Consider the following 26769-nt stretch of genomic DNA (forward strand, 5'->3'; position numbering starts at 1 on the left):
CCATTTTGAGGTTTGGTGAAGTTGGCTGCCTGCCGTTGCGGGCGTCGTAGAGCACACGCCGCCAGGTCCCCCGGCAACAGGCCAAGTATGATTGTCGTGCGTACGGGGTGCGAAACTCTCCGACACCAGCCATGAACTGGGACGCTGCGCTGCTAGTCGTTCGTAGCCAGCGTATTTGTCTGGCGAGAGACTTTTCATGTCTTGGCATGACGACGGCCACTGCATGTTGCTCACGCTCTCACAATTTCCCATCTTCGATTCTTAAAGGGCCCGTCAGCTAAGCCACGAAAAAAACGAACCACCCCGTTTGTTCTTGTCGCTTGTCTTGGAAAACGAGGTACTAGTAACTACTCCATACTGTTAATAAAGAATGTCAAATGCCCTGTCAACCGCACTTCGTATCAAACCAGGGTTCGGGGGCCTTTTCCACGTATCGTGGCCGTAGCAGCACGGACTGTTGAACAGGGCATATGTACACATATTTACTCGGTGCATTGTGCCTGCCTGGATGGGCATGGAGGCGCTTTAGTTTGGCACCGTTGCTGACGACTATTGAGCTATCAGCTGGCCGCTCCTTCGGCTTGACCCGACAAGAAGAGGTACAACACCTTTACCAGTTATACGAATAATAACCACGCCCTGAGTTGCATCGTGTACTCCAGAGACTGATTGTATGTATGTACGGAGTACTACTCGGTGGATTGGACATAGATCGAAATGCTCCGCAGGCCGAAATCCTCCAGGGCATGTTCCAACCATGATGAAGTGACAAAGTAGTACTAGTCGAGCTTGCTGCTGTGCCGAGACAGGCGCACAATATAATACTCGGGGCAATCCGAGGTTGGCGACGGAGAACCCCAACTCGTGCATAATAGAACAGGGCAACCCGCGTAAAGACCATGGCACAGGAAGTTTCTGTTAGGACACAAAGGGACTGATGGCAGTAGGTGCTACACAGTAATCACCATCGTGGCCCGTATCGCAATGCATGGCTGTGGCACCGCACTAGACGCAAGACTAGAGGATGCTGGATGGCAACATGGTGCCAAGATGGAGTCGGCGAGTACGCAGGGTGAGTGGGCTTTCAGACAGAGAGGGTGGAGGAGGATGGTGGCCGAATGGAGGACAAGAGAGGACGCGAGGATGAAGATGGAGGCCATGGCCCACGACGGTCCCAGACCAAGTCCAAGTGCAGCCTGGACCGAAACCTTGATCATCAGCCGCCGCAGCAACAACGAACGACAAGGCGAATTGTACTAGTAGTGGTATTTATTGTTGTACATACGAGTGTCTGCGACTTGCATCAATTCGAGTCTTGCGTTCTGCGTCTGCGTGTGCGGCGTGCTTCTCGCCTCTCGCCGCCTCGTCTCGTCTATTTTGCACCAGACCCCAAGGCCCCATGTTTCCCATCAATGATTGTTTCCGTAAAGTCAATGTTTTCCACCGGCAGCCCAGCAGCCAAGTGCCAGGCAGCCGGGTGCCAGATCCCATGGGCCTTGGCCGGGCCCAGCGCTGCCCCTGTCCCATCTCGCCCAATGCCACTAACTCGAGTGCGGCCAATCTCGCTCACCTTCCTTGTCTAGCGGCCCTTTGCCCTCCCACGCCCCTTGCCCACGCCCCCCCTTCCCCCACCCTCTCTCCCGTCCACTGGCCACTGGCGCTGGTTGACTGGGTCCGGTGCCTTGTTCGCCCACTCAAGCCGTCGACCTAACATTGAATCGAATACAATCCGCCGCCTGGCCTCCTGCCCGGCCTCTTCTCCCTCGCCCAAGTCTTCCTCCATCTTCGCAACTTCACCTCCAGGCGGCTGCTTTACCGCGCTCTTTGCACATCTCATCCTCGCCAACTTGGTGCAATTCCAGCAGCACTTCTCGTCGAGAGCAGGCGCTGGTTTTGGCCGTCCACTCCTTTGTCGCCTTGATTTTGCCCTGCCTCTACAAGTTGGCTTCTGCACTCGGCTTCCGTGCCCTGCGTTTGTTGCATTCTTCCCACCAGGTTGGTTCACTTCCGCAAGCAATCGCATGGTTGATCCTGATGCCCGTCGCGGTCGTTGGGCCGCGGCAACGCATCTCCTGTTTGTGCAATTCGACCCAAAGCGTGCTAATTTTGCAGTCTCGGGTTGTAGACTTAGTGCATATTCACATCTGTTATTTGCCTTAGCCGGAGTATTCTTCGTTCCCTCGTTTACGGTCTCGGTTTCAATTTCGACGCGAACGAGGCCCTTGTGCTCTCACCAAACAACCACGACCCTCCTATGACCTCCACGACGTCCTAAGTTGTCCATCGCTTCTCTTGCCGCAGCGCGGCCCAGGATAGATGGCAACTTCTCACAGCGTAGGGTGTGCGGCGCCTGATGCCCGCGCGTCGCCCACAAGCATGCATATCATCCAACCGCCATTTGATCATACTGTTGCTCCAAAACACGCCGCCTCGAGTGCGTTGGATCAGGATTTTTCGTTTCCCGCCGACTCGCGACTTCCCAACCCGCCATTCGTATTCCCAGCTAGCCCAGCTCCCTCTTCGTCGCCGCCCATGTCCAGGCAGCGTCGACGACCAGTCTCCATGGTAGATCTTCAAAACAGGCCTCCAGTGTCTCCGACTGTAGAGTCGCCGAGCAGGGCTCATCGACCAGCAGCGCTTCCACAGTTTAGTTTCAACCCTGGCGCAGCCTTGTCAACAGGTCTTGAATCGACGACGGCCCTCAGTCCTCCAATTACACCAAATTCGGCCAGGGCCCTCCCATCCCCGTTACGGCCCGCCGGGCATGGACACCGACGTGGAGGGAGTGAGTTCGTGGGGGGCAGTATTCGAGACGGTAGCTCTATTGCGATCATGAGCACCAGCCCAATCAAATTGGAGAGTGGTTTCGCTTCTCCTGGACTTCACCCACCGCGTAGGGGCCATCGGCGTGGCGTCTCTGGCACGATATCCACCAACGAGCTACCTATACTCCATCCGCAGCCCGACTTGTTAAGACCAAAGGGAAGCAGCGCGCCGAATAGCCCAACTGCATTCAATCCAAAGGAAGGTACTCTTTTGCCTATAGACCACCAACCTCCTCCACTCCCGGAGCCTGCCAATCCTATTGCGCCGCAGCCGTTCAACACGACCGAGAAGAACACAATCAGCAACCACTCTGTAACTATATCATCTTCTCTTCCAAGGCCGGAGCCCTCCCTGAGGCAATCGCGACCGGGGAGGGCTCGGGTTGGATTCTCGGACACTCTAGAGTTTATTCCCCGGCCACTGTCACTGATCTCTAGCGACACATCAAGTACAATGACGGCTCGCCCGGGGCATTCTGTGTCTGGCAGCATATCTTCCCTTGTTTCTGCTGCCTCTCCTGGAGGCCGCGAAAGTCCCGCGTCCCTTGCTCGAAGTCCTACTCGTGAGACAGTGGACTCCAGACCAAGCACAGCTGGCGCTATCTTGGAACGCACTACTGATTTTAAGGCTGCCAGCGGCGGAATTAGCACCTCTCCGAGACGACGAAACTCGATTCCAACATTGTTAGATATGGCCAACTCGCAGCCCACCAGTGCAACACCGCCGAGTCCGACAAAGACGCCCAAGAGGTGGTCTTTCTTTGGCTTGGAACCCTTCATGGGTTCCATGCCGTCATCCAAACAACGGTCCTGCAGTTCTAGTTCCTCAGAGTCCATCTCGAAGACCTGTCCTGGAGGACTGTCATCCGATCATGAATCTAGCTCGTCGGGTGATGAAGGCACTGTTGGGGACAGCTCTACTAGCACTACTAAAAAGGACCGCAAGAAGAGTAGCAAGAAGAAACGAGTGAAAGGTTGGGCTGGATCAATACTACCCCTTCGAAACAATAAAAAACGGCCAAAGATGCATGCAGTGCGCCCACCAACACCTCCGGCGTCGGTAGGTCCAGTTGCAGATGACGAGGACGAGAATGAGGACTGCGAAATTACACAAAACGAAATGATATCCGCGCCAGCACCCCCTATCGTTACGGTAACTGAATCACCACCTCTGGAAGAACCAAGTGTCCCCCAACGACGGTCCGAGGAAGAGAGCTCGTACCCTATGATTGACTTGGATGCAGCTCTTGGTCCTTTCAATACGCCGTTGCCTCACAATCCGGAGTGGGACGCAGCACAGCGAGCTGCTGGTATTGTAAACAAGCGCCGACTACACAGCGCGCAGGGTTTGAAAGGGTTTAGCGGACCCGGTATGCACTATCATCGCCGGACAGAATCAGCGCCAGATCTGCCACCATTTGATCCAGGCCGCGCTGGCATTAGTCGGTTTGGTAGCAGCTCTACAATGGCAGACGTGTTTGAAGAGGAGGAAGAACAAGGAGAAGAGGAGGAGGAGGGTGAAGACAAATTAAAGGAGGCCGAAGTTGGCCTGGATGAGGTCGGCGCCCAAAAGAATGACGATTCAGACGGGGAGATGACACCACCCGCCACAGAGCTTGTCCCAGCGGATTCTTTGATTCTTGGTGTGGATGAGCTGGAAGCTGCGGCAGTTCGCCGCAAAGCAAGCTCTGGCACATGTAACACTGACCACTCAACTTCTGCCCATGCAGTTCGCACAGAATGCTCCAGGACGTCGCTGCACGAAGACGTTATTAATGAAGAGCCTGTGCCTATCATTTTCCGTGGTGGTCCGGTCTTCCCGGGCTTACCAGCTGATCAACATGGGTCGACTTCGTCTTCTCCAAGAATGCCACCTGGACAACGAGATTTGTCGATGGTTGAGACTAATCAAGCAATGCCCACCAGTCCATACTCGACAAGTCATGCCTCATCTTATCCCTCACCAAGATCACCTATGTCCATCGACGCCCAGCGAATCTGTACTGCCCCCTCGTCCGTCACTGATGAGAACAGCTTCCATTCGCTGCTGATGGGCGAACCTGGTCCTGAAGTGCGGATTTCAGTTGACTACGATATTCCGTCGCTCACCTCAAGCAACTCGACAATGACTCGGGACAGCGCCTTCATACCCAGTGCACGCATGTCACAGCCAAGCCTCCGGGAGCAACGTCCATCGTCAGTTTCCTCGGCCGCTTTTGGACGCCGTCGATCAAGTCTTGTGTCACTGAGCCGACTCATCAGCAGCTCACACGGCGAGAGGAGTAAGCTTTCCATGGAAGTGACCTTGGATAATGAGACAGAAGGCAAAAGAAGTCGGTCAAAGAGCAGCAAGACAAGAAGGCTTGGGCGCATGATGCAATTTTGGAAGCCAAACAAGGAATCGAGCCCAACGTGAATCACATTGGCCACGAAACAAGCCTTGCTATGCAAAGTCATGGACACAGCGAGAACATGCCAACTTTTTTTCACTTTGCATTACTTTGCAGCAGCGAACATGAAGAGAAAACTTGATGGGAAAAAGCAATTTAAAAAAGAGAGGAAAAGAAAATCATCATCAAATATTATTACGAATGAATATGGATTATTACGTACCTGCGCATTTTGCATCACTGTATAATGTGTTGCGAAGAACGACATCTATTCAGCTTTTGACAGGTCCCATTTTGTGAGCAACAAGTCTAATCAAGCGGCAAGACGTTGCAGGCATCATTATCGAAAGCAACTGACTATGAGAATGGGCACGATATATCCGATATTGTACTCTTCTCAGATGGCACGTTGAAACGGAGTGCTGAGGATGAAGAGGGGGCATACAATCGACAGATTTGAATCCAAGCCGCCTCACACAGAAAGACATGGGGCATGTGGCGTTTGATGACTTTTGCATGAGCATTTGTTATTTTGAGCATGAACACATAGCATGTCTTTTCTTTATCTGCTTTATCCCTTTCATGCATGTCTTAACGGGTAGAGGCGGGCAAGGAACCGAGGGTTCAGGTACCACGATTTGAAAATAGTCGTGGTATTTGTTTGGCCTTGTGCCCAAGGGGGGGGTGGTATTTGTTATTTTATTTCCTTCCGTTGGACATATTTTGCATTGGGCGCGGGATCGAAGACGGCGCCTGGCAGGCGACGATGGGATATAAGAGGTAGATTTTCGGTAGAAATTGCGAAGCGGAGGTGTAAATGAATGATAACTACAACTTATACATTATGAATACTATGTTTTTAATGTGAATGCTTTGCGCTGCTGCGCGATTGCTTGTCCGATGACTGTGAATCATGCTGAGTCGCCCTTCAGAGTGATAGATTACAAGGCGCTCGTCTTATTCGTAGTTCTGCGCAGTAGCAAGCATGCCCTAAAACGATGGATGAAATTGTATAGATTGAATCGTCGAATAATGGCCTACATGACAACCACAAACGAGCGTAAACATGACCATTTCCAAGTGAACAAAGGGACAGACGCAGCCCCAACACAACCAACAATCCGCAAGCACCATTGCCGATCCCTAAAAACCAAATATCCCATCACCCATAAAACGCCAAATACGCCAGCGAATGAAAACTCATGCTCATCAAGTACTCTGCTCGCCTGCTATGAAAGGGTATATTTCCAAGGCAGAGCTCAAAAGAATCGCCTGGCCACGTCCGCAATGGTATTGCTCCAACTGTCGCCGCTTCCGCCGTAGCCGCCACGGCCCGTGGAATTGCCATAGCCGTAGCCATCATATCCGCCATAGCTGCCGTAGCTAGATCGTCGCTCCCACTGCATGCCGCCGTCACGGCCACGGGAGATGCTGGCGCCGCGGGTGTTGCCGCCAAAGTCGCCGGCCATGCGGACGGCGTCGCTGACGAGCCCAAAGGAGTCGCCCGAGGCGGCGCGGGAGGCCATGCCCATCATGCGCTCCAGAGACGGCGGGATGCGCAAGCCAAAGCGGGCAAGCAGGCCGGCCAATGCCCCCGTGGTGACGAGGGGCATGACCACCAGGAAAAAGACCTTCCACGGGTGGCGCTTGGCATAGTGGATGAGATCGCGGATAAGGCGTTTGAGCCGCTTGTACGCTCGCTGCATGAAGCCTTGCCGAGGGGACCGTTTGTAGTACGAGGAGCGACTCCCTGCCGCATTGCGTGTTAGCGAAACAGGACCACCATGGGGCCAGTGTGCGGCCAACGACTCACCACCACCACCACCAAAGTTGAAGAAGCTCGAGCGGCTGTTGTTGTTGCCGACGCCGAAGAAGGAACCCCGCGACGAATTGTGCTTGTTGTAGTGGCTGTCGCCGGTTAGGCCGCCCAACAGAGCGCCGGCGATTGAGTTGGCGCCGCCGCCGCCGCCGCCGCGGGTGCGAGAGCTTGATCGCGAGCGGGAACGGTGCTTCCTGCGCGACCGAGAGGCATCCCGACGGTGTTTGGACGGGCGGGACATGCCGCCGGGGCCGATGGAGAGGCCATCGGTGAAAGGGTCGAGAAAGCCCATTGCTGTATTGTGCCGGCTACGCAAAGATGCCAAGGGCGCAGGCAATTGCTCTGGATGGTAGATACCAAGGTAGGTAGGACTGGTAGCTCCGCGGGGAGGCTTAAATAGCTTGACGGCAACCTTAAACTGAGATGGTCAGGAGCGGCTGTTGTCCAACTTGCTCGTTTTGGAGGGCAATGCGACGGCGATTTCTTGCAGTGGGAGAGCAGAACAGATCTGTGCTCAGGAGAAAGGTTGGATGCCCAGACCGCCGACGATGCGGGTTTGTGCAGGTTGCAGCTGCAGTCTGCAAGACAGAGAACGGAGAGCGAGCTTGGACAGTGTCAATCTCTGGAAGCGGGTCGGGGCTCAAGTGCTGATGATTGAAACTGGGGCTGGGAAGGAACGATGGGGAAAATCGAGGGGCTGGTAGGCGCACAAGCTCAACCACAATATACAATATCGAACACCACAGATCAATTGCATATGTGTACTCCGTATTCCGTATTTCAAATTTCCGCAAGCCTGGGCTCGGACTCGGTACTACGCACTACATACTGCACACGATGCGTCGGCTACTTCTCCTGCAACTCTTGATGTTCATCGGCTGGCCAAGCTCCTCTCTGCAAATGCATGGGGACATCTGCCTCGTCTATGCGATCGTCGGCTGATGGGATGTGTGGAGTCTCAAATGCTCGACATTGGGTCAAATGCGGGCGACTGATGACCGGCAGGGGTTGACTGGGCCCTTTGTCGCCGTTTCTTGATTACTAGCGCAGCCATCAATCAGCATCATCCCGTCAACTGGCTGCGTTTGTTGTAGCGGTCTGCGATCGTAGCGGCCCTCGCACCAATGTGGAAGGCATAAGCAGTTTGCAATAGGAGCAAGAGAGTTATTGTAAATCTGTCAACCACTATTCTCGCGCGCCCAATGATAGATGGGTCGTATTTGATTGCTAATAATACATATAGTTTATGTGCAGGCTGCATATATGGATACTCTTGTTGACTAATATCCGTCTGCTGAGTCCCAGTTGATGCTACATGATGCCAAACATTTTTCAACATGGTATGTTTATATCTGCCTGAGTGGGACAAGACGACCAAAATATATCCACCATGCTAGCGAGCAATCTAGGCTTTCAACTTTCGGAAACACGTCGACCAAAGCCCGCATTAACTGGGAACCCGTTGCCCAAGTATCCATCCAGTGATTACGACTGGATTCATCATTGATGCCCAAGTTCAATAGTCGTGGAGAAACAAGGAGACCCGCACACGCTCAAAACGCGGCTACCAGACGACAGGTCCTCGAGATGACTCAACGCAAGCCCGCAATCTGTCCAACGGACGCAAACTTGGGAAGAAACGTATCAGTCACATCAAGAAGAAATGCTACGGTACAGCGAGCGGGTCTCTGGTCTCTAGGACGCGACTGTTTGGGCAGAGATGCAGAGTCCAGTATGATGCTGAGCACGAGGTTTCATGTGAATAGTGGTAGGTGACCTCGGGAAAGGAGGGGACATCTCGCGAGCCTCCGAACCAAGGTACCTGTCCTCGGCCAAAACTCTCTTTTGAACTTGCATTATAGAAACCATGGCCATGTTTCTTGTCAAGAGAGTGCGGCAGCGGCGAATGTGCCCTACATATGTAGACAACTACTGGATCATGGGAGATGAAGCACAAAAATACTAGAGATACAAACTGCCTCGACTGAACAGATATGAGGTGCGAGGATGAGAATGGCTTCGTTTTAAGTGCCCTAACGTCGTTACTATTACGAGCCTACCTCCGTTTATTTCCCGAAAGTCTCCATCTTGAAAGAAATTGCACAGGACGGCAATGTAAGCTTGATAGGCTATATACAGATGCCTACGTCTATTGATACATCATATATTGATTACTATCCAGTGTTCCCTTTGGTATGTCACGGTTCTATAGTGTAGGTGCAACCAGAGAACCGTGGCAATACACACACACACACACACTTACATATATGATGCTAGAATTACCTTAACCAAGCTTAAAGTATCCTGGCTGCAGCTTTTGCCAGGCCTTGGTGGGATCATACTTGGCCTGAATGGACTTCAGCCTCGCCAAATTGACCTCCCCGTAGCTCGAAAAGACATCTTGCTGCAGGGCCGCGTAGTTCTGGTACAGATATGGGTGGTCCAAACCCTTTGCCTTGGCAGCTGCGGCGAAGCGAGTGGCCATGTTCTGGGCGGCGGTAATAATGCGCACGTCGTCGGTCTCGTTGGACCACGAGATATCAATGTTGATCACTGCGCGTGGTCAGAAACAATGAGGGGCATGGGCACGGATCAAAGGAACAAACATACAGTTTAGGGGGCCTTGGCCGGCGAGACCCAGGGGGTTACCGCCGTTTTTGGACATGAGCTTGGTCATGTCCGTAGAAATGGGCTGGAAAATCACCGAGGGGACAATCCCAGGTGCGTCCTTGATCTTTTCAACTTCGTCCTGGTAGATGGCAACCATTTCGGACATCAAACCGGCATCGTTGCCAGTCGTGAGAGCCCAATAGGTTTGTCTGAGCACATTGTTAGTTGTCGCGTTGCAGATCAGGCAATACACGAAGACGCACCGGAAGCCGCCAGGGTTGCTGCTGTTGAATTCAAGGGTCAGGCCCGTCAGGTTGGTAACACGGAGCGTGTCTGCAACAGGTCCTTTGATTGCGGTAAAATTGTTCAAAATAGCCGGGTTGGGAGTGGGCTTTCCGTACTGAAGATCGGAAGCAATAACATACACGCCTTGGGACTGGACATAGGCATATGCAATGATGATCTGAGCGTACGGATCTTGCGGTGAGTTGATGGCCAAGTGGTAAAAGGCATTGTTTATAGCAGTCGCCGTTTCATTGGTGAAAAGGAAGGCCTGAGAGCCGGCCCACATATCACCTTGAGGATACGTCGCGAGGTCGAAGCGAGTCACGATACCAAAGTTGTTTCCTCCACCACGAAGAGCCCAGTACAGGTCAGGGTAGGCACGGGGATTAACATGACGGATAGAACCGTCGGCGAACACAACCTGTCCAACGGTTAGTTGGCCAGGGCTTACACATGGACAAGACCGCAAAGACCGTCCGTCGACCTACCTGGAAGTTATTGACATTGTCACAAGACCAGCCATATCGGTTAGAAAAGAATGAAATGCCTCCGCCTAGAGTCAAGCCCCCGACGCCAATAGCAGACACTCTGCCTCCAACGACCGTCAAGCCCATGGGCTGAAGCTTGGTGTAAACGTCGTACCAAACATTTCCGGCGCCAACGGATGTCTGTTTCTTATCAGCAGAGACCACAACCTGGTTCAGGTTTCTCAGATCCAGCGTCAAGCCACCCTCAATGTTGGAGGCACCAGCAAAGGCGGCATGGCCACCGCTCTTGACGGCAAACTTGCACTGTGTCACACGAGACGTCAGCACAGCAAGCGACACGTCGACTGCCGCACCTGGTGTAAATCTACAGGCGGGACGAGTGAAGGCTTGTTGCTGTGACCAGTACCGTGACTCCTCGAATTCATAAGCCAGGCTATTGGGGTATGAAAGCTTTCCAGGCCGGCTGAAGGCTAAGAAGCCACACTACAGCGTGTATTAGCGGCCAGTCGCAGATTTTCTGAGCGGCTTTACAAGACTCGGGCAAGTGCCTTACAGCTAGAGTACAGCCAAACCGGGGATCGGACGGCGCAACGTGGGTTCCATTCTGCTCTTGATAAGCCTCGATCTGTGCCTGAACCTCACTCAAGGTGAACGTCGCGGCACTGACACCCAGCTGGGCTAGAAGCATGGCACCAAGAACCAGAAGCTGCATGCTGAAGCCAGATCAGGGCAAGCTGGGGAGGTTGAGCTGCAGGTACTGTGCTGTCTTGGTAGGAGACACCTAGTTTGGCCTGCAGTATGGAGGAGATGGAGGGGCTCCTTCAGGGGTCGGAAAGTCTGGACGAAGTCGAAGAACGGCGTGGATGGCGAATTGATGGACGAGAATGGTCCAAGAGTCAAGTCACAAGGTCGTCGTCGTTCTCCCCCCCGTCGTGCTGGGGAGTCCTTGACGGGAATTCCGACACTTTATCATGTGTGTTGTTTCATGGATTGCATTGTGCATTTCGGGTAAGTAGATGGCCGCCGTTCTCTCTGTTACGTAGTGCAGCATCCCATGTTTGTTCCCGCAATTAGGGCCATTATGACCTAGCTTGAGGGAATATCAAGCCCAAGTAGACCGGAGCGTTTTCCCGGCTCGGTGTGGCGGCTGGCTGGGGGTTGATTGAAGATGGAGAAGCGGAGAGGACGGAAGATTGAAGGGGATGTGAAAGGTGGAGAGTGGATTGGCGGTGGATTGACGGGCCGGGGGCGGGGCGGCGTCTCTCCCGCTAAGCACCCCGTTGAGTGCCCCCTGCACGTGCTAACATCAAGGACTTCAATGTTGACCACTAAAACATTCAAGGCTCCGTCTGGTCGATATCGAATCCTCCAAAGGTTGCGCCCATCGATCCAAGTTGGGGAACTGCGCCGTCGACATGCATCAGAATAGACTCGACAAACGCCGACAGACGCCTCAACGGGCCTAGGAGGGTTCCAACGGGGACCTGGACGGCACTGGAACACCCTTCTGTACCGCATGCCCATGTCCAGCCCGCATCATCATCGTCTCCCGAGTCCCAAGCGAGGGACTGCAAGACACCCGTCCCGTCGCAAGAACTCGAGGCATGGGATCGGTTCAGGCGCCTTTCGGCAACTGCTCTTTGCACTGCCCATTATGGTGGCTTATCATGGCGTGTCAAGGGTGACCAAGGTCGCCCCCAAGTGGCTGCTGCTTATGGGGTACTCCTGAGTTTGCCGACTGACAATTCGGTTTCGGTCGTAAAACTCTCGACATGCTGCTCCCGGTGGCGCCTCGTATACCCCGGTTTTAACTGTCAAACTGCTCGCTTGGGTCACTTGCCGATGATGAGCAAAGCCTGTTGATATTCACTCGGGCTATTACTATACGCAAGTCGTCATGGAGTGCGTTCAGAGGCTTAAGATGAAGACACTTTTTGACAAGGCAATTCTGGAGCCATCCTTGTCGTTATCACCTCTTTTTGATTTTGCCATTGTACCACAACAGCTGTTTTGTTGGCTCGAGGACGCCAAATTCTCAAATTCTGTTCCATCCGTCGATCCCATCCGGATAAGCCTCGAGCGATTCTCAGGGCTGGCTTGAGAAGGTTTGGAGGCGTCTCACGTTTGCCTTTGGTTGTGGCAGCGATATGACATACAGTGGGACGCAAAAGGTTATGACCAGTTCCAGTACCTGGCCATCCCGCTCTATACAATAATATACTGTAGTATATTAGTGTATACTTCTCGATGGGCGAACGCATTCTTCCATATATCTGTCCTGGACTGTATTCGTCATATCAGCCAAACCGTCGCTCTTCAGCTAATCCCCCCCCCCAACCTCATTCTGGAACCGACGGGCCTTATTCCGTGTCAGCATTACATACCTCCCTGGTAAACTAATACGAGAATGGGAAAATCAGGGCATCTTGTGTCTCGAAGATTGCCGGTACAGCAGCCCCAACCAAAGACATGTCATTGGGTTTGCTTAGCATGCGACACGCCCTGTGATATGGCTCACGGAGAATGCCTTGACAAGGACAGTGAGAATCCGCTGTCATCACGTGGATTGAGTCGATTCGAATTTGCTATGACCCGGCCTGCTTCATGTTTTCTGAAGATTGCCTAGAGACATCATGAATGAATAGAGATTTGAATTACTGTAAATCGATCCTTGGTGCGCGGATTCTGCCGCAAAGACTGCCTCGATGGTGTCACAAAATGTCTCTCGAGAAGCCGACGAGGTACACTTCGCCCTCACCAGTATCAATATCTGACCGAAATAGGCCCGACGCCTCTGAAAAGGAATCTACTGAACTAACTCCTATACAGAGAGGCGTAATCGCATCTCTATGCGTCGGTACCGTCTTCGTCATAATGCGCACCGGCGCACGATGGTTCAAGAATCGTACAGTACCAGCTGAGATGGAAGACTTGTTCATGTACCTCGCCTTGGTGTCGTTTGCCATTACTTGCGCGCTTTACTACGCCACGATTGACACCTTCTTCAACGTCAGTGCCATCGCCGCCGGGGAGATGAAGCCATATGCCAGTTTGGAGCACGACGTGCGCGTCATGCTCTACGAATTCTTCACGGTCCAGTTCTTCTTCTGGCTGACGCTCTGGTCCGTCAAGTGGAGCTTGTTGTTCACGTTCAAGAGACTCACAGACGGGTTGCCTCTGTACAACAGGATTTGGTGGGCGGTCCTTGTATTCTCCGTCTTGACCTTTATCGGGTGCTGCATCAGCAACTTCACCAGTTGCTCGTCCATGCATGCTTGGTTTACGGCAGGGGAATGCGCGACGGCTCGGGATTCAAGGGCAAAGGACATTAGTCTGTGGTTCAGCCTCGGCGCAGACTTGGCGACCGACCTGTTGAGTAAGTTTGACTTGGGGGCATTCTCCAACTGCACTGTGATGAACTGACATGACATAGTCATGGCTGTCCCAGTCCGTGTCATTTGGAACTTGAGAATCTCGCCTGTCGAGAAGATTAGTATTGGCGTCGTCTTCCTCGTCGGTATTCTTACCATGGCTACGGCCATTATCCGAAGCGTTTCGTTAGAGTCAAGCGTGTCGTCGGGACAAGTCAGCACAACGTGGCTCATACTGGTACGTCCATGTCGTCTTGTTGATTTCAACCGTTTGGACGTGCACAAACTGACCTTTTTTCCACAGTGGGCTGGGATCGAGGGAGCTGTCGGTACGTGCACCCGTGGAAAATGAATTTTTTCTGCAGAAGTCGTCAACATGGCATATACTCACAATCTTAGCGATCATTGTTGGCTGCCTTCCGTCCTTTGCCATTTTCATTCGTGGTTGTGTCATTGCATCCCGCGCCCAACCGGATGGTAGTTCAAATATGAACCCATCCGGGTATCGCTCAAATGCCAGATCAAAAGAGCCGACGAGCAGCAGCAGGCATTCTCAGAATGACTACCAAGTATGGGGGTTGTCCGATACAGCAAGCGACAAGAGCTTGGTTGAAGGGGGTATCATGGTTACCAGAAGTTGGAGCCAGAAATGGCAGAATTCGGGGGGGAGGACGAGGATGCACAAGGATGGGGAAATAGAACATGGATTGGATAGCATTGTTTGACTTGTCAAGGACTGGAAAATTATGTGCGTTGGGATGAAAAAAAAATTAGGTTGCTGCCTTTATGTTGTCTTGATATGTAGTCCATGTCTGGACATTTGCAAGAACTAATTACCTACTTAATAGGTAGGTATCTTCAATGCTGGATGGGCATAAGTATGGAAGCAAAAAGCCTACTCACTGGGCGACAAACTACCAGAGGTAGAAATTACTACTAGGCTTGATAGAATCCGTAGGCTATGTATTTTCATACACCCCCAAGTATAGGCCAAACATGTAGTGATTCGAGCTTGGATTCAACGTCAATTAACCACATGTCCAATTCCGCATCTTCTTGACTTGGACCAATGTAGGAGAATAGGCGCGGCATCTGAGAAACCTGAACTAGGTTGCGGGCTCATAACCCGGAGGTCGTACGATCGAAACGTACAATTGCTAATATTTTTGCGCCTCGTAGCCGTAGTGAGAGGCGTTCTCCCTTTGTCTATTTCCACTTTTTGTACAAAACTTATCCGACGCAGAGGAGGGCTGTGGACACTTGGGGCTGTGGAATAGGCGTTTGGGCAACAACGACGGTCGGCGATGGAAGCACCAGTGTGTAGTATTTGGAATTTTTTGAAAAAAAGAAAATGGGGACTATTGGTGTTATTTTGCGACAATGAGGTTTATATACGGTCTCGGCACCAAAGCGGGCGTTGCTTTCTTTTTCTCTTCTTCTCTCTCACAATGCCCTTTTCTGAGCGGGTCGAATGAATTTCTGTGACAGATTACGGAGTACTTGCACATCAAAAAGTATCAATATTTTAATAGCGTATACCAAGGTATACACACAAGGTTGGCGACGCTGACCACACAACAACAACCGTTGTCCAGACGCCTGCAGCCTCAACTGACTGCCGACAAACCCTGCCAATCCGGAGCGGCCCTCGTGCCTTCCTGACGTCTGGTCTGCTTCGCATAACACCAACCTTCCTAATAGTTCTAGTCTTGAATCGCTAGTGTGACCAAAAAATAAAATGAAACAAATGGAAAAATGAAAAATTCGAGACTCAATCTATACACGACAGATCATCGTCAAGAAACCCAAAAATATTAGCAATTGTACGTTTCGATCGTACGACCTCCGGGTTATGAGCCCGGCGCGCTTCCACTGCGCCAAATTGCTTTCTGATTGTTGAAAGGCGGTGCCATATTTTTACTTATATAGCTCAACTCAGGCGAGTGGCTACCCACCTTCATTTAGGTTGCCCACCAACAACGGCTTAGCGAAGAGGATTTACCCACAAGCGGACAATCGGTCTACCTCGGGACAATGGCTTTACTGGTCGTCTGTCGGTTTAAAGCTGTCGGGCGGGCAACTCTTTAGATTCCATGAACTTTCGTGTCTAGCAACATCCGTTCTCTTCCATTATTTGTCGCCTCCCTTTGGTGGGAGGTAGCTTTTTGGTGCTTTGGTTTTCGTCTAGGCCAGGATCCTCATATAGGGTAGTGTGGGAATGCACGTACTCGTTTTAGAGCGTGACGCTAGAAATCAATATTGTCATATGTGGACATCAATAGCTAGTAATTGCCAGGCAATTATTCACATAAACTCTTCAGTGTATCACTGGACTACACCGCGGGGAGTAATCATCCTGTCCCAGCGCAAGCATTGATCTAAACCCAGGAACCAGCGATGGAACATTTGTCTCGTTCCATTACATATTGAACAATGCATTCCGGGTGTCAAAATCTCCAGTGCCTTCCCCCGCCACTACGAAAGGTAATTGGCAGCTTTTGCGTTCACCTTGGAGCAGCCGATTTTTACCATGTACTCTAGAGGTGAATTGCTCCAGACATGGTCTTGGAATGCATTGCTCGGCGGGCTCACTCTTTTTGCTAGGTGCGCTCACGCACCACCAGGTACCTGGATATTAGGCTATATATTATAATATACTATTATATATTTTATAGTAAGTAAATATATTCTGTTATAGATTATCTCTTTAAAATATGCGAAGAGTTTAAATATAATAAATACTTACCTACTAAGGGGGGTGAGCGCACCTAGGAAAAAGAGTGAGCCCGCCGAGCAATTCACGTCTTGGATGAGAAACATGCTGAAGCTCAGCACCCAAAATGGATAAAAGCGGGTCTGCTGCACTCAACGCGTCCAACTCCTGGATGACAGACGCGACAACTTTTCTAAAGGTGACACGAACAATCTGAACGTCACAAATGGGAACCGGTTCGGGACCATACCATTTGCCAACAAGGCCATGTGCAGTGAGCCATGGCTCCGAAACCAAAGTCTGCAGAGAAGAAACAGCAGTCATTGATCTCCTTTTTCACCCCCAAAGCCGTCGATGGACTTGCTGTTCACCCCAAGCCGCGGACTGAAGCTCGAGCAGCAGACGCTGCCGTGAACCATGACGCCGAGTCTCCTTCTCGCAAGCGACCCCTTGAGGAGAACACCGACAACGGAAATGAAGGGCCGGAGAGGTCGTCGAAAAGGCCCAGAGACGACGAGAATGATGTCAATGGAGAGAAAAGCGCATTCATCGCCACGCGCAAGCCGACAAATTCCTCGGGTGCTGTAGCGGCACCCCGGGCTGGTCGCTATCTGTACGACGGCTCAAGAACTAAGCCTGCGACTGAATCGACACGAGATGATGACTATGAGGATGACCAAGTAAGAGATAGGAATCAAGATCTACATCGGCGATTTGTAAAGAAACTGGGTCATCCTGATGCCATGGCTTGGAGGTCAAGGGTGGCTCAAGATGATGGGGCCACAGGAGGCGAGGATGGCGATGCAGAAGATGCGGACGAAGACGAATCACCAGCGCCTGCAAAGGCAAAGAAGAAGGGCGCAAAGAGCGGCAAACTCACGCCCATGGAGATTCAATTCCTAGACATCAAGAGAAAGCATCTGGATACGATTCTAATTGTCGAAGTCGGCTACAAGTTTCGATTCTTCGGAGAGGATGCCAGAACCGCGGCAAAGGAACTTGGCATTGTTTGCATACCTGGCAAAATGCGATATGATGAGCGTATGTACCAGGAATTATTGAAAGTCCCCGTGTGATCTTTTACCAACACCTTCGCAGACCCTTCCGAAGCACACCTCGATCGTTTCGCCTCAGCAAGCGTCCCCGTCCACAGACTCTCTGTTCACGCGAAGCGGCTCGTAGCAGCAGGACACAAAGTTGGCGTGGTTCGACAAATAGAAACAGCTGCCCTGAAAAAAGCAGGCGACAATCGCAACACCCCATTCGTCCGAAAGCTGACCAATGTCTACACAAAAGGAACATATATTGACGAAGTTGGCGAGCTGGATCAACGAGCCGAAGGAGCGCCGGCCGGCGGCTATTTGCTTTGCATAACAGAGACCAAATCCAAAGGAAGCGGAACTGATGAAAAAGTAGACGTCGGCATACTAGCAGTCCAACCCGCAACTGGCGACATCATCCACGACAACTTCGAAGATGGATTCATGAGAAGCGAGATCGAAACGAGGCTGCTGCACATCTCACCCTGTGAGTTCCTCATAGTGGGCGATCTCACCAAGGGAACCGACAAACTGGTTCAGCACCTATCAGGAAGCAGCACCAATGTCTTCGGCGACCGAAGTCGAGTAGAGCGGGTGCCTCGGCCACCCACAATGGCGGCAGAAGCCTACTCGCACGTCACGCAATTCTATGCCGACAAGCTCAAGGACACGTCGCAAAACGAGACCGCTAGTGCTCTACTTGACAAGGTGCTCAAGCTTCCCGAGCCAGTCACGATATGCTTGTCAGCCATGATCAACCACCTCAAGGAGTACGGGCTGGAACACATTTTTGATCTTACCAAGTATTTCCAGAGCTTCACTACCCGGTCACACATGCTCGTCAACGGCACCACCCTCGAGAGCCTCGAGGTCTACCGCAACTCCACGGACCACGCAGAAAGAGGCAGTCTCTTCTGGGCTCTAGACAAGACGCTCACCCGCTTCGGGCAGCGTCTTCTCCGAAAATGGGTCGGCCGTCCCCTGCTAGACCAAGATCGTCTCGACGAGAGACTCGCTGCTGTCGAGGAACTCCTCAACAAGCAATCCACAGCGCCGGTTGACGATCTCGAGAAACTCCTTGCCACAACCAAGACGGACCTCGAGCGCAGTCTCATTCGCATCTACTACGGGAAATGCACGCGTCCCGAACTCCTTTCCGTCCTGCACACCCTCCAAAAGATTGCCACGCACTACTCCTCCATCAAATCACCCTCCGGCAACCCCTTTTCGTCTCCTCTCCTCGCGACCTCCATCAACGCACTTCCCCAAATTCTCAACACAGTCGTGTCTTACCTCGAGAGAATCAACCTCGAAGCCGCTCGCAAGGACGACAAGTATGCCTTCTTCAGAGAAGACTATCAAACCGAAGACATTCAAGACCAGCAGATGGGCATTGCACACGTAGAGCATGAACTAGGCGAACATCTCAAAGTGGCCGCGGCGAAGCTGAAAAAGAAAAAGGTCGACTACGTGACAGTGGCAGGCATAGAATTCCTCATTGAAGTCCCCAACAGCGACATCAAAAATGTCCCTGCATCATGGAGCAAAATCTCGGGCACCAAGAAAGTATCTCGTTTCCATACCCCTGAAGTAATGCGCATGATTAGCGAGCGAGATCAACACCGCGAAGCTCTCGCTGCCGCTTGCGACAAGGCATTCAAGGATTTACTCGCAGAGATATCATCCGACTACCAGCCGCTTCGTGATGCCGTTTCATCACTCGCGTCACTCGATTGTCTCCTTTCCTTATCCAAGGTCGCCGCTCAGCCAGGATACAATAAACCAACCTTCTTACCATCCTCATCCGAGCCTACAGTGGCCATTACCCAAGGTCGGCATCCCATTGCAGAACATACTATCGAATCGGGCTACATCCCATTCAGCACCACCCTCGCCCATCCCTCGCCCCTCGCACACCTCATCACAGGTCCCAACATGGGCGGCAAATCATCCTACGTCCGCGCCCTCGCCCTCATCGTGCTCCTCGCACAGATCGGATCCTTCGTCCCCGCAGATGCCATCTCCCTCACGCTCTGTGATGCAATTCACACTCGTACCGGCGCAAGGGATAACCTCTTTGCAGGGGAATCTACATTCATGGTGGAAGTATCTGAAACAGCACGAATATTACGCTCTGCCACTCCACGGAGCCTGGTTATTCTCGACGAGCTTGGTCGCGGGACCAGCACTCACGATGGTGCCGCCATTGCTCAAGCAGTTTTGGAGCATGTAGCAACTGAGACGCGTTGCCTCACGCTATTCATCACGCATTACCAAAACCTGGCTAGAGTGGTGGAAGGCCTGCCTGGTGTTAGTAACCTGCACATGAGATTTAAAGCTGGCAAGGGGCCTGATGGTGATGAGGAGATTACGTTTCTCTATGAAGTGGGCGAAGGGGTTGCTCATCGATCCTATGGGTTGAATGTTGCGCGTCTTGCGCGGATCCCCAAAAAGGTCATTGATGTGGCGGCCAATAAATCTGGTGAGATGGAACTGGATATGAGGATGCGGCGCCTTAAAGGGGCCAGCCGAATGCTAGCTGAAGTAATGAGCGATGGACCAGATCAGCTAGAGCATTTGATGGCGAGTATTGAGCAGTTGTGAAGCATCACTGTGCGTGCAGATGTCGGAACTTGCAAGGCGGTTGCGGTATATAATTGTGAGCTATTCCGTCTTTTGACCTATATATGCCCTTGAAGCAGGTGCATCAATAGTAGTAGTATTGAGATCATAGAACTCCTAATGAAAGACAAGTGATAGCATCACTTGAGTGCAGACATTACCATGTATCTCCCAATTCAGGAGGTGTGCCCTCCTAGACTGTGTTTATACTTTATTTCCGCCGTTCACCCCTTTGACATATCGATATGATGCGTATTAACCTCATGCAGTAACCCAGAAATTGACGTGGTATCGAGATTGAATAAGGATTTGAAAAGAGCGACGGCACAAGAGGACTTCAGACTTCATTCAGCGCGGAGACGCCGTATAAGCCGGTAAGATAGTATGAATGCCGCTGTTGATATGGATGGATACCCCATAATGAATTGGTGAACGTCCCGTGCATTAATTTTCGCCGCTTTATATAACAGTGCATTTCTCTGGAGAAGACCAGTAAAAAACCCAAGAACCGAAATGTATGTCCATGATACCGTAAAATTGATGCTCGACCCAGTTTCATCCATAAGATAATGATGCTGCACGCATTGGTGATGCATATTCGTGCGTCGCTCACAAGTCCAACGTCTCGGTACTCGCCCATACTTCATTTTCTGTGAAGCTAGTTTGCTTACACTCTCCGGTTGCGACGTTGGCCATCATATCGCTGTAATGGCTCTCCATTTTGATGCTGCAACTCGTGGTGGCGTGGTCTTCTTGGTTGTTCGCTGCTGCTTGATTGTAATCGCTGCTGCGACTTATTGGTTGTAAACTGAAAGAAGAGAGTGTTTGAGATGGCCCTGTAGAACTGTATGAGCCGAAAACCGGTCGATCCTGAGCGAAAAGCGGATTTGATTCAGAGATATGCAGGTATTGGGGGTTTCCGGTCCCATTAACCATCTCCCCATGTCCAGGGCTTTGATGCCGTTCCGGTTTCGGTTGAAGGAGACTGTTCGAATTGAAGCGAAACATGTAGTTCCCCGAACTACCGACGTTATTGCAAGATAAAAATGGCAGCCTGGAGGAATAGTTGTATATCGACGGGTCGTTCATGGTAAAAGATGTGGCTTCGGGTTGGCCAACTGAAACTATTGAATGTTAATAGATGGCAAGTAATTGAAAAAAAAAAAAAACGACATGGAAACCCACCAAAGTTCGTGTGTCCACCATAGTTCTCATAAACACTCCCTTGTATCCTCGGGCGCTGTATATTTCTTGCTGGAAATAGGCGAGATGATACGTCCCTTGACGAAGGCGTCGGGGATATGAGCGGCGAGTGAGACACACGGTCATGGGGAAACAAGCCGATTCGATTGCGTATGTCAGGTCTACCAATTCTAAGTATAAAAAACATCAAGCAGAATATTGATTGTCTGTACCTTTGGTCCTGGCGTGACGGGGTTGTGAACATGCGATCACCGTAGAGTCCTGAACACTCAGCAGCTGCAAAGTTTCGATTTTTAGGGAGGCTTACCAGAAACTCCATCATCATCGTTGTCGCGGAAGACATCGTTTCCATGTCTAAGCGAGGTCGTGTTTGCAGCAATCGGCAAGATACTGTCACCGTTGCTTTCTTCTGGAGACGCCTTGACTTTGGATTGACCATTTCGACGGCCAGGCCGTCTGCTAGCACGGCGAGGCACGTTGACTGATATTTCGGCGAGAGCTTGTGACCGCTTTCGTTTAGGTCTTACCGTCTTTTTAGGGGTCTTGAACTGTTAGTACCATGTATGGCGACGACGTGGGGTCTGTTGCGTGAATAGAAGACTACCTCTTCCTCCTGACCAGGAATAGGTGAGGAACTGCCATAGACCCCCTTAACCCTCTCGACCTCTAGATCTGGCGTCATGACAACCTGGGTAGGTTCAATTCCCTCGGAAATATGTTTCATCTTCTCAATTACCGAATTGGGTTTACGTTGATTTCGAGTTCGTTTCATATCGTCATTTGCAAGGTCCATTTTGCCCATGCCCGGCCAAACTTGGCCCTTGAGTGACAGCATGTCACCGCTGGCAAACTCTTCATCCACCTCCGCATCAATTTCAGAGGGGAAAAATCCAGGAAAGAGAGGATAATCTTGGGTCATATCGTCTTGTTCAGCTTTCACCTTCGTCTTGTTGGAGCCTCGCTTGGACTTCCGTCTAGACTAATCACTGGGTCAGTGCTTCTGCTCAATACACAGTGCGACAACGACAGTTACTAACCTTCAATATCACTGATGGAGTTGAATCTCGAGTGCGGCTGGTCTTTGCTGCTTCTTTCTTCTGCTTTGCCTTCATTCTCTCCACAAGAAGCGCCTCGATTCCATTAGCTTTGTACCAACTTTCATACTGCTGCAAGGTCATAGATGCCGCGATATCCTGGTGGGACTTGAGTTTGGTTTGTGTCTCATGGTGCAGATGTCCCTTGGAGGCGATGTGTGTGAGTAAATGCGATACGTCCGAGAAGCGGGGTGCCTCTGGGCAAACTGTGCAAAGGAGCGGGATGTTCTTGTTAATTGAAACCGGTGTACAATCTCTCGTGGACTCGAGAGAGGACTCCATATCCTAGGTGTGAAAAGTTAGACTTGAACAAATCCGAGGTGGCAAGAGAATCATGACATGCCGGGCCCGAAGTCGGCACCAACGATGCAATCCCCGGCTTCAACCCTTGACAGGAGTGTTCAGTACTGAAGTCAGGTGTGGTTCAATGAACAAGAAAGCAGCAACCAAAAGGACGTGCAGCCCAATCTGAATTACAGGAGCAAAGAAGCAATAGGTGATAGCGGAATTGAGAAAAGAGCAAGTGGAGAGACCTGAGGTACAGAGAGATGTTCTGACACAGGCAGGGAAGAGTAAAGTAAACAACGAGCCAAACATGACAACCAGTCCGTAGCGGAAGCGAAGGTGGTTGTGGGCAGGAAATATCATGGTATGCTCTTACCGTTTGCATGAATGCCATAATTGGCACTCTGGGGTTTCCATCCATGGCAAACCCAGAGGAGGAAGTTGCGATCCGATAGCGCGAGGTTACCCCTACGGTTGGGGTTTGGAAGTTCCAATATGGCGGGAGTTGATGCCAAACATATCAAGTAGAAGCTTATAGGACCTTATTTGATGGAGAATAACTGCGCAATGTGAAGGAGCAGGATAGTGTGACCCGTGGACAAGGTGGCGAGCAATTTGAGGTCAATTGTAGAAGGGTGTCAAAGAGTGGTGGTTGGTAGAACTGTGTCGAGAGGCTCATGCCCTAACATTCATGTTGAATGACCTGCTCCTTCCCTATCGGCCTTCCTAAGTGTTTACCAGTTCAATGACATGATTTGCCAGCTGGCAAAATGTATGGTACATCTGCGCGGAGACACTCGGGCGAGGCATCACGAGGTGAACTGAGAACGAATCAGCTTAACGTTTAGACGAGATATAGCCACATCTGACCAAAAACAAGAACAGCTCTCCAAAATTCGATATCATAGTCGGTAAATTTCACATCGTCAACATTTTTATTGGGGCTGGCTTCGGTTGGCCTTGGCATTCAGCCGGGCACACTTGCCCGCGAAAAGAGTAAGACAAAGATGGTAGGTTTCTCACAAGGCTCTTTTCCTGAATAGCACGAAGTGTTTAAAAAGTAGACGTGATGGAATACTAAGATGTGACTGAAGTTTTATTTCTTGTCTTCTTCGTAGTCTGGACTGGGTGCACCAGCTTGCAGTGCCCCCAAGGCTCCAGCTATTTATCTAGCTAGGCAATTAGTAGACCTGTACGTGCTACCTACAGTTCGTCACCTAAGGTTTGATTGAATCTACGCCATGGCGCATGTCTGAAGGACTTTACGGGGCAATCTCCATGGGGAGGGGATATGCCCCTGAAAAAACCAACATATTTCATTCTCCTCTCGCCTTGTATCCTAGCTATCACGGGGAAGTGTCTTTAGCAGGTTATTAGATGGCAAGAGGGCGAGACGCGGCAATAGTTGAGAATCATGACCGGCTGTCGTTGTTTGTTTGTGGAGGGTGGAGGGTGGAGGGCTTGAACCAGCGACCTCATCTATTAGACCCAACGCATTTTGCAACAATAGCCTCGGGCATGCAGTATACCGGGTTCACCGGCACCATCCCAGGGTATTGCAAGAGACTGAGGCCGGCAAGGCCGAAACATGTGTGCCAAACATCTACCATATCACCAGGGCGATCCGAAAGGCCGCCATTTTCGGAATCCTGGCTGCTCAAGATGAAGGTAATGAGGGCATCACGGTCGATCCAATGTGTCCGCTTGAGGATAGCTAGACTGGCTAGAACCCACCAACTGTAACAGACATCTTCCTTCTTTTCAGGGCGGCCGTTAAAACCGCCGCTCGGGGTCTGTCGCTCGCTAAGCCAGCTTCCGAGCTTCTCCTCATCTACCACGTCCAGCCTATTGGCAATGCTCAGAGCAGCCAGGCAGGTCAGGATTTGGCCCGAATGCGACTCCGCACCAGGCTTTGCGCCGTATCCGCCATCAAAATTCGCACAGCTTTGAATGTGTGACACCGCCTTGTCTAGATTGATACGAGATAGGGCACCGAGGAGCGATAGCGCGTTCAACGCACCGTAGAGAAATCGGGTGTCCTCCTCACCCCACTCATCGCCATAAAAGCTGCCGGTATTGGAATCCTGCAAGTCTGCAATATCTGTTCTCACGTTAGAGCGATACCTAGACACTCGAGGCTTTGGGGTCACTTACACTTTTCAACCTTGGCTTTGCCATGTCCCCGCGCATCGAGATCATCCAAGGCGTCGACCATTGCTAAAATCTGCACAGCACTTACTGTGGACAGCATATGAGCATCATGTCCTGGTGCGGCGCCAAATCCCCCATTTTCGTGTTGGCATGAGAACACAAAATCAATCGTTTCTTGCCGGGGGAGGGCGTCGGGTTGTCCAAGCAGGTGAAGGGCAACAAGGCCCCAGTAAACACCATTGAGCCGCAAATGCTCGGTCAGCCAATAGTCCAGCTCATCCTTCTTGGTATCGAGACTCTGCACATATTTCACATGTGCCTGCACGGCAAGGGCCGGGCTCTCTGTGGTTGTGCCTTCGTGAACCATGGTGCTGGGCAGCAAGAGAAGTTGAAGCTATTGTGGATCAGAGAAATTTGAGGCAGCAGACAACCCGAGAACTGCCCTTGCTGCAAGCTTAGGTAATCAAGTCAACCGACTGATGGGAGTTCGGGAGCATTCTGCTTTGCCACGCAAGTTCACCGGAGGATTGATAGAAAGCAACGAGCATACCGCATTTATTTCTTCCACAAAGTAGAAAATAAAAATAAAAATGAAAATGAATTCGGAAAGAGGGGGATCGTACTCAATTACCTGACTACATACTCCGTACTTCCTTTGAGAGGTAGGTACGTACTCTGTAAAGGCTGCCGTACTCTGCATAGCGTCTGGCATTGCTACTAAAGTTAAGTATCTAGGTACTTATACTTAAGTACTTGTACGTAGTAGAAACAGCGCCGGCTTACTTAGGTACTTGACAGGTTTATGTCTGGTATTTAACTGCTTAAGCAGAAATACAACTGACGATAAAAAGTATTTGACCGGACCAGACACCTGGATGCCGTGTTCTATGCTATGACATACTGTTATAGTATCTTTGTGCATATGTACTTCTTGTTGGGCAAGAATATTCCACCACAGTGACCAACATGACAGTATGAGTAAACGCAACTCCTTTTGCTTAGCCTTAGGGGGCCCATCCCCACATAAAGTCATGCTGGTTCAAATGTTGGCCATGCACCCTGGCACCCCTGGACTAGTCCCTGTCTGCACAAGCGGATGGGACTGGTACAACACGTTGTTTCAGATGGCTAGACGGCCATCGTTTCGGGGACGAGCAGTGGAGCCAAGCACCAGCTTTTGGTCACCTGGAGCCATCTGTGCTAGCATCGGGATAATGGACTTCGTTCAACGAGCCGTCGTCTAGCCGTTGCCGGCAATTTATGTCAACATGTGCCACCTGGTGTACAGCGAATGACGGATCGTTCACGGTTGGATGGGGCGAGGGGAGAGATGACGCTCCAGAGGCCCAAGACAAAAGGCTCAAGCGGATGGACAACTGGCACACAGTCCATGCCACATCAGATTGTTTGCGGGCGGGCCTCTTGTTTGCATTTGAATCCATCTCCTTTCAACCGGGTGCTTTCATCGTAAATGTGAACCGTACACTCCTCCTGTCTGAGGAACAAGCTGAACCTCGCCCACCGTCTCGCCCTGGATAAGCCCTTTGTTGGTGAGCTTTCGTTGAGTATTCTGATGACTTTGACAGCCAGACGAGACGGACAAAGTCACCAGCCAGTCTCGATCCAACTCTGGAACCCCACTCAGGCTTCTCCTGTCCTCCCCAGGCTGCTCAAAGCGCTCTCGTCCTTTTGTTCTGTCTTGGCGCTGACAGCCCCCTTGCTGGTTGACGGCTGGCTGACTGATCGCTGGCTCATCTCGGGTCATCCTACCGCGTGAAGAGTACGAAGCACTGGTGTTGCGTATGATTCATTGAATGCTGGGCGATGCTTGTTGTCTAGGCACTGATAAAGGAAGGCACGGATTGACAAATTG

General features: G+C 51.3%; 7 protein-coding genes across 7 annotated transcripts; 3 read left to right on the top strand and 4 right to left on the bottom strand.

Annotated features, from left to right (window-relative positions):
- Positions 1-2376: 2376 nt before the first annotated feature.
- Positions 2377-5241, top strand: MAA_05669 (cell wall proline rich protein; the record flags this gene model as incomplete). The annotated part of the gene is made up of 1 exon (XM_007823667.1): positions 2377-5241. One exon carries the CDS (start codon positions 2377-2379, stop codon positions 5239-5241), a length of 2865 nt encoding a protein of 954 aa, XP_007821858.1.
- Positions 5242-6474: 1233 nt separating this feature from the next.
- MAA_05668 (uncharacterized protein) lies at positions 6475-7326 on the bottom strand (the record flags this gene model as incomplete). The annotated part of the gene is made up of 1 exon (XM_007823666.1): positions 6475-7326. The coding sequence occupies one exon, from the start codon at positions 7324-7326 to the stop codon at positions 6475-6477; it is 852 nt and encodes a 283-aa protein (XP_007821857.1).
- A 1992-nt stretch (positions 7327-9318) lies between these two features.
- Positions 9319-11129, bottom strand: MAA_05667 (FAD-binding, type 2; the record flags this gene model as incomplete). The annotated part of the gene is made up of 5 exons (XM_007823665.1): positions 9319-9587; positions 9645-9853; positions 9908-10350; positions 10418-10900; positions 10971-11129. 5 exons carry the CDS (start codon positions 11127-11129, stop codon positions 9319-9321), a joined length of 1563 nt encoding a protein of 520 aa, XP_007821856.1.
- A 2006-nt stretch (positions 11130-13135) lies between these two features.
- On the top strand, positions 13136-14513 carry MAA_05666 (uncharacterized protein; the record flags this gene model as incomplete). Its single annotated transcript, XM_007823664.2, has 5 exons — positions 13136-13158; positions 13201-13793; positions 13851-14026; positions 14093-14117; positions 14188-14513. The coding sequence occupies 5 exons, from the start codon at positions 13136-13138 to the stop codon at positions 14511-14513; spliced, it is 1143 nt and encodes a 380-aa protein (XP_007821855.2).
- A 2269-nt stretch (positions 14514-16782) lies between these two features.
- Positions 16783-20145, top strand: MAA_05665 (DNA mismatch repair protein; the record flags this gene model as incomplete). Its single annotated transcript, XM_007823663.1, has 2 exons — positions 16783-17542; positions 17600-20145. The coding sequence occupies 2 exons, from the start codon at positions 16783-16785 to the stop codon at positions 20143-20145; spliced, it is 3306 nt and encodes a 1101-aa protein (XP_007821854.1).
- Positions 20146-20772: 627 nt separating this feature from the next.
- Positions 20773-22742, bottom strand: MAA_05664 (uncharacterized protein; the record flags this gene model as incomplete). The annotated part of the gene is made up of 6 exons (XM_007823662.2): positions 20773-21287; positions 21349-21527; positions 21579-21634; positions 21681-21914; positions 21971-22345; positions 22404-22742. 6 exons carry the CDS (start codon positions 22740-22742, stop codon positions 20773-20775), a joined length of 1698 nt encoding a protein of 565 aa, XP_007821853.2.
- A 1478-nt stretch (positions 22743-24220) lies between these two features.
- On the bottom strand, positions 24221-25263 carry MAA_05663 (geranylgeranyltransferase beta subunit; the record flags this gene model as incomplete). Its single annotated transcript, XM_007823661.1, has 2 exons — positions 24221-24846; positions 24900-25263. 2 exons carry the CDS (start codon positions 25261-25263, stop codon positions 24221-24223), a joined length of 990 nt encoding a protein of 329 aa, XP_007821852.1.
- Between the last annotated feature and the right edge of the window lie 1506 nt (positions 25264-26769).

Source organism: Metarhizium robertsii, assembly GCF_000187425.2.
Source record: "Metarhizium robertsii ARSEF 23 chromosome Unknown MAA_Scf_2, whole genome shotgun sequence".
Lineage (NCBI taxonomy): Eukaryota > Fungi > Ascomycota > Sordariomycetes > Hypocreales > Clavicipitaceae > Metarhizium > Metarhizium robertsii.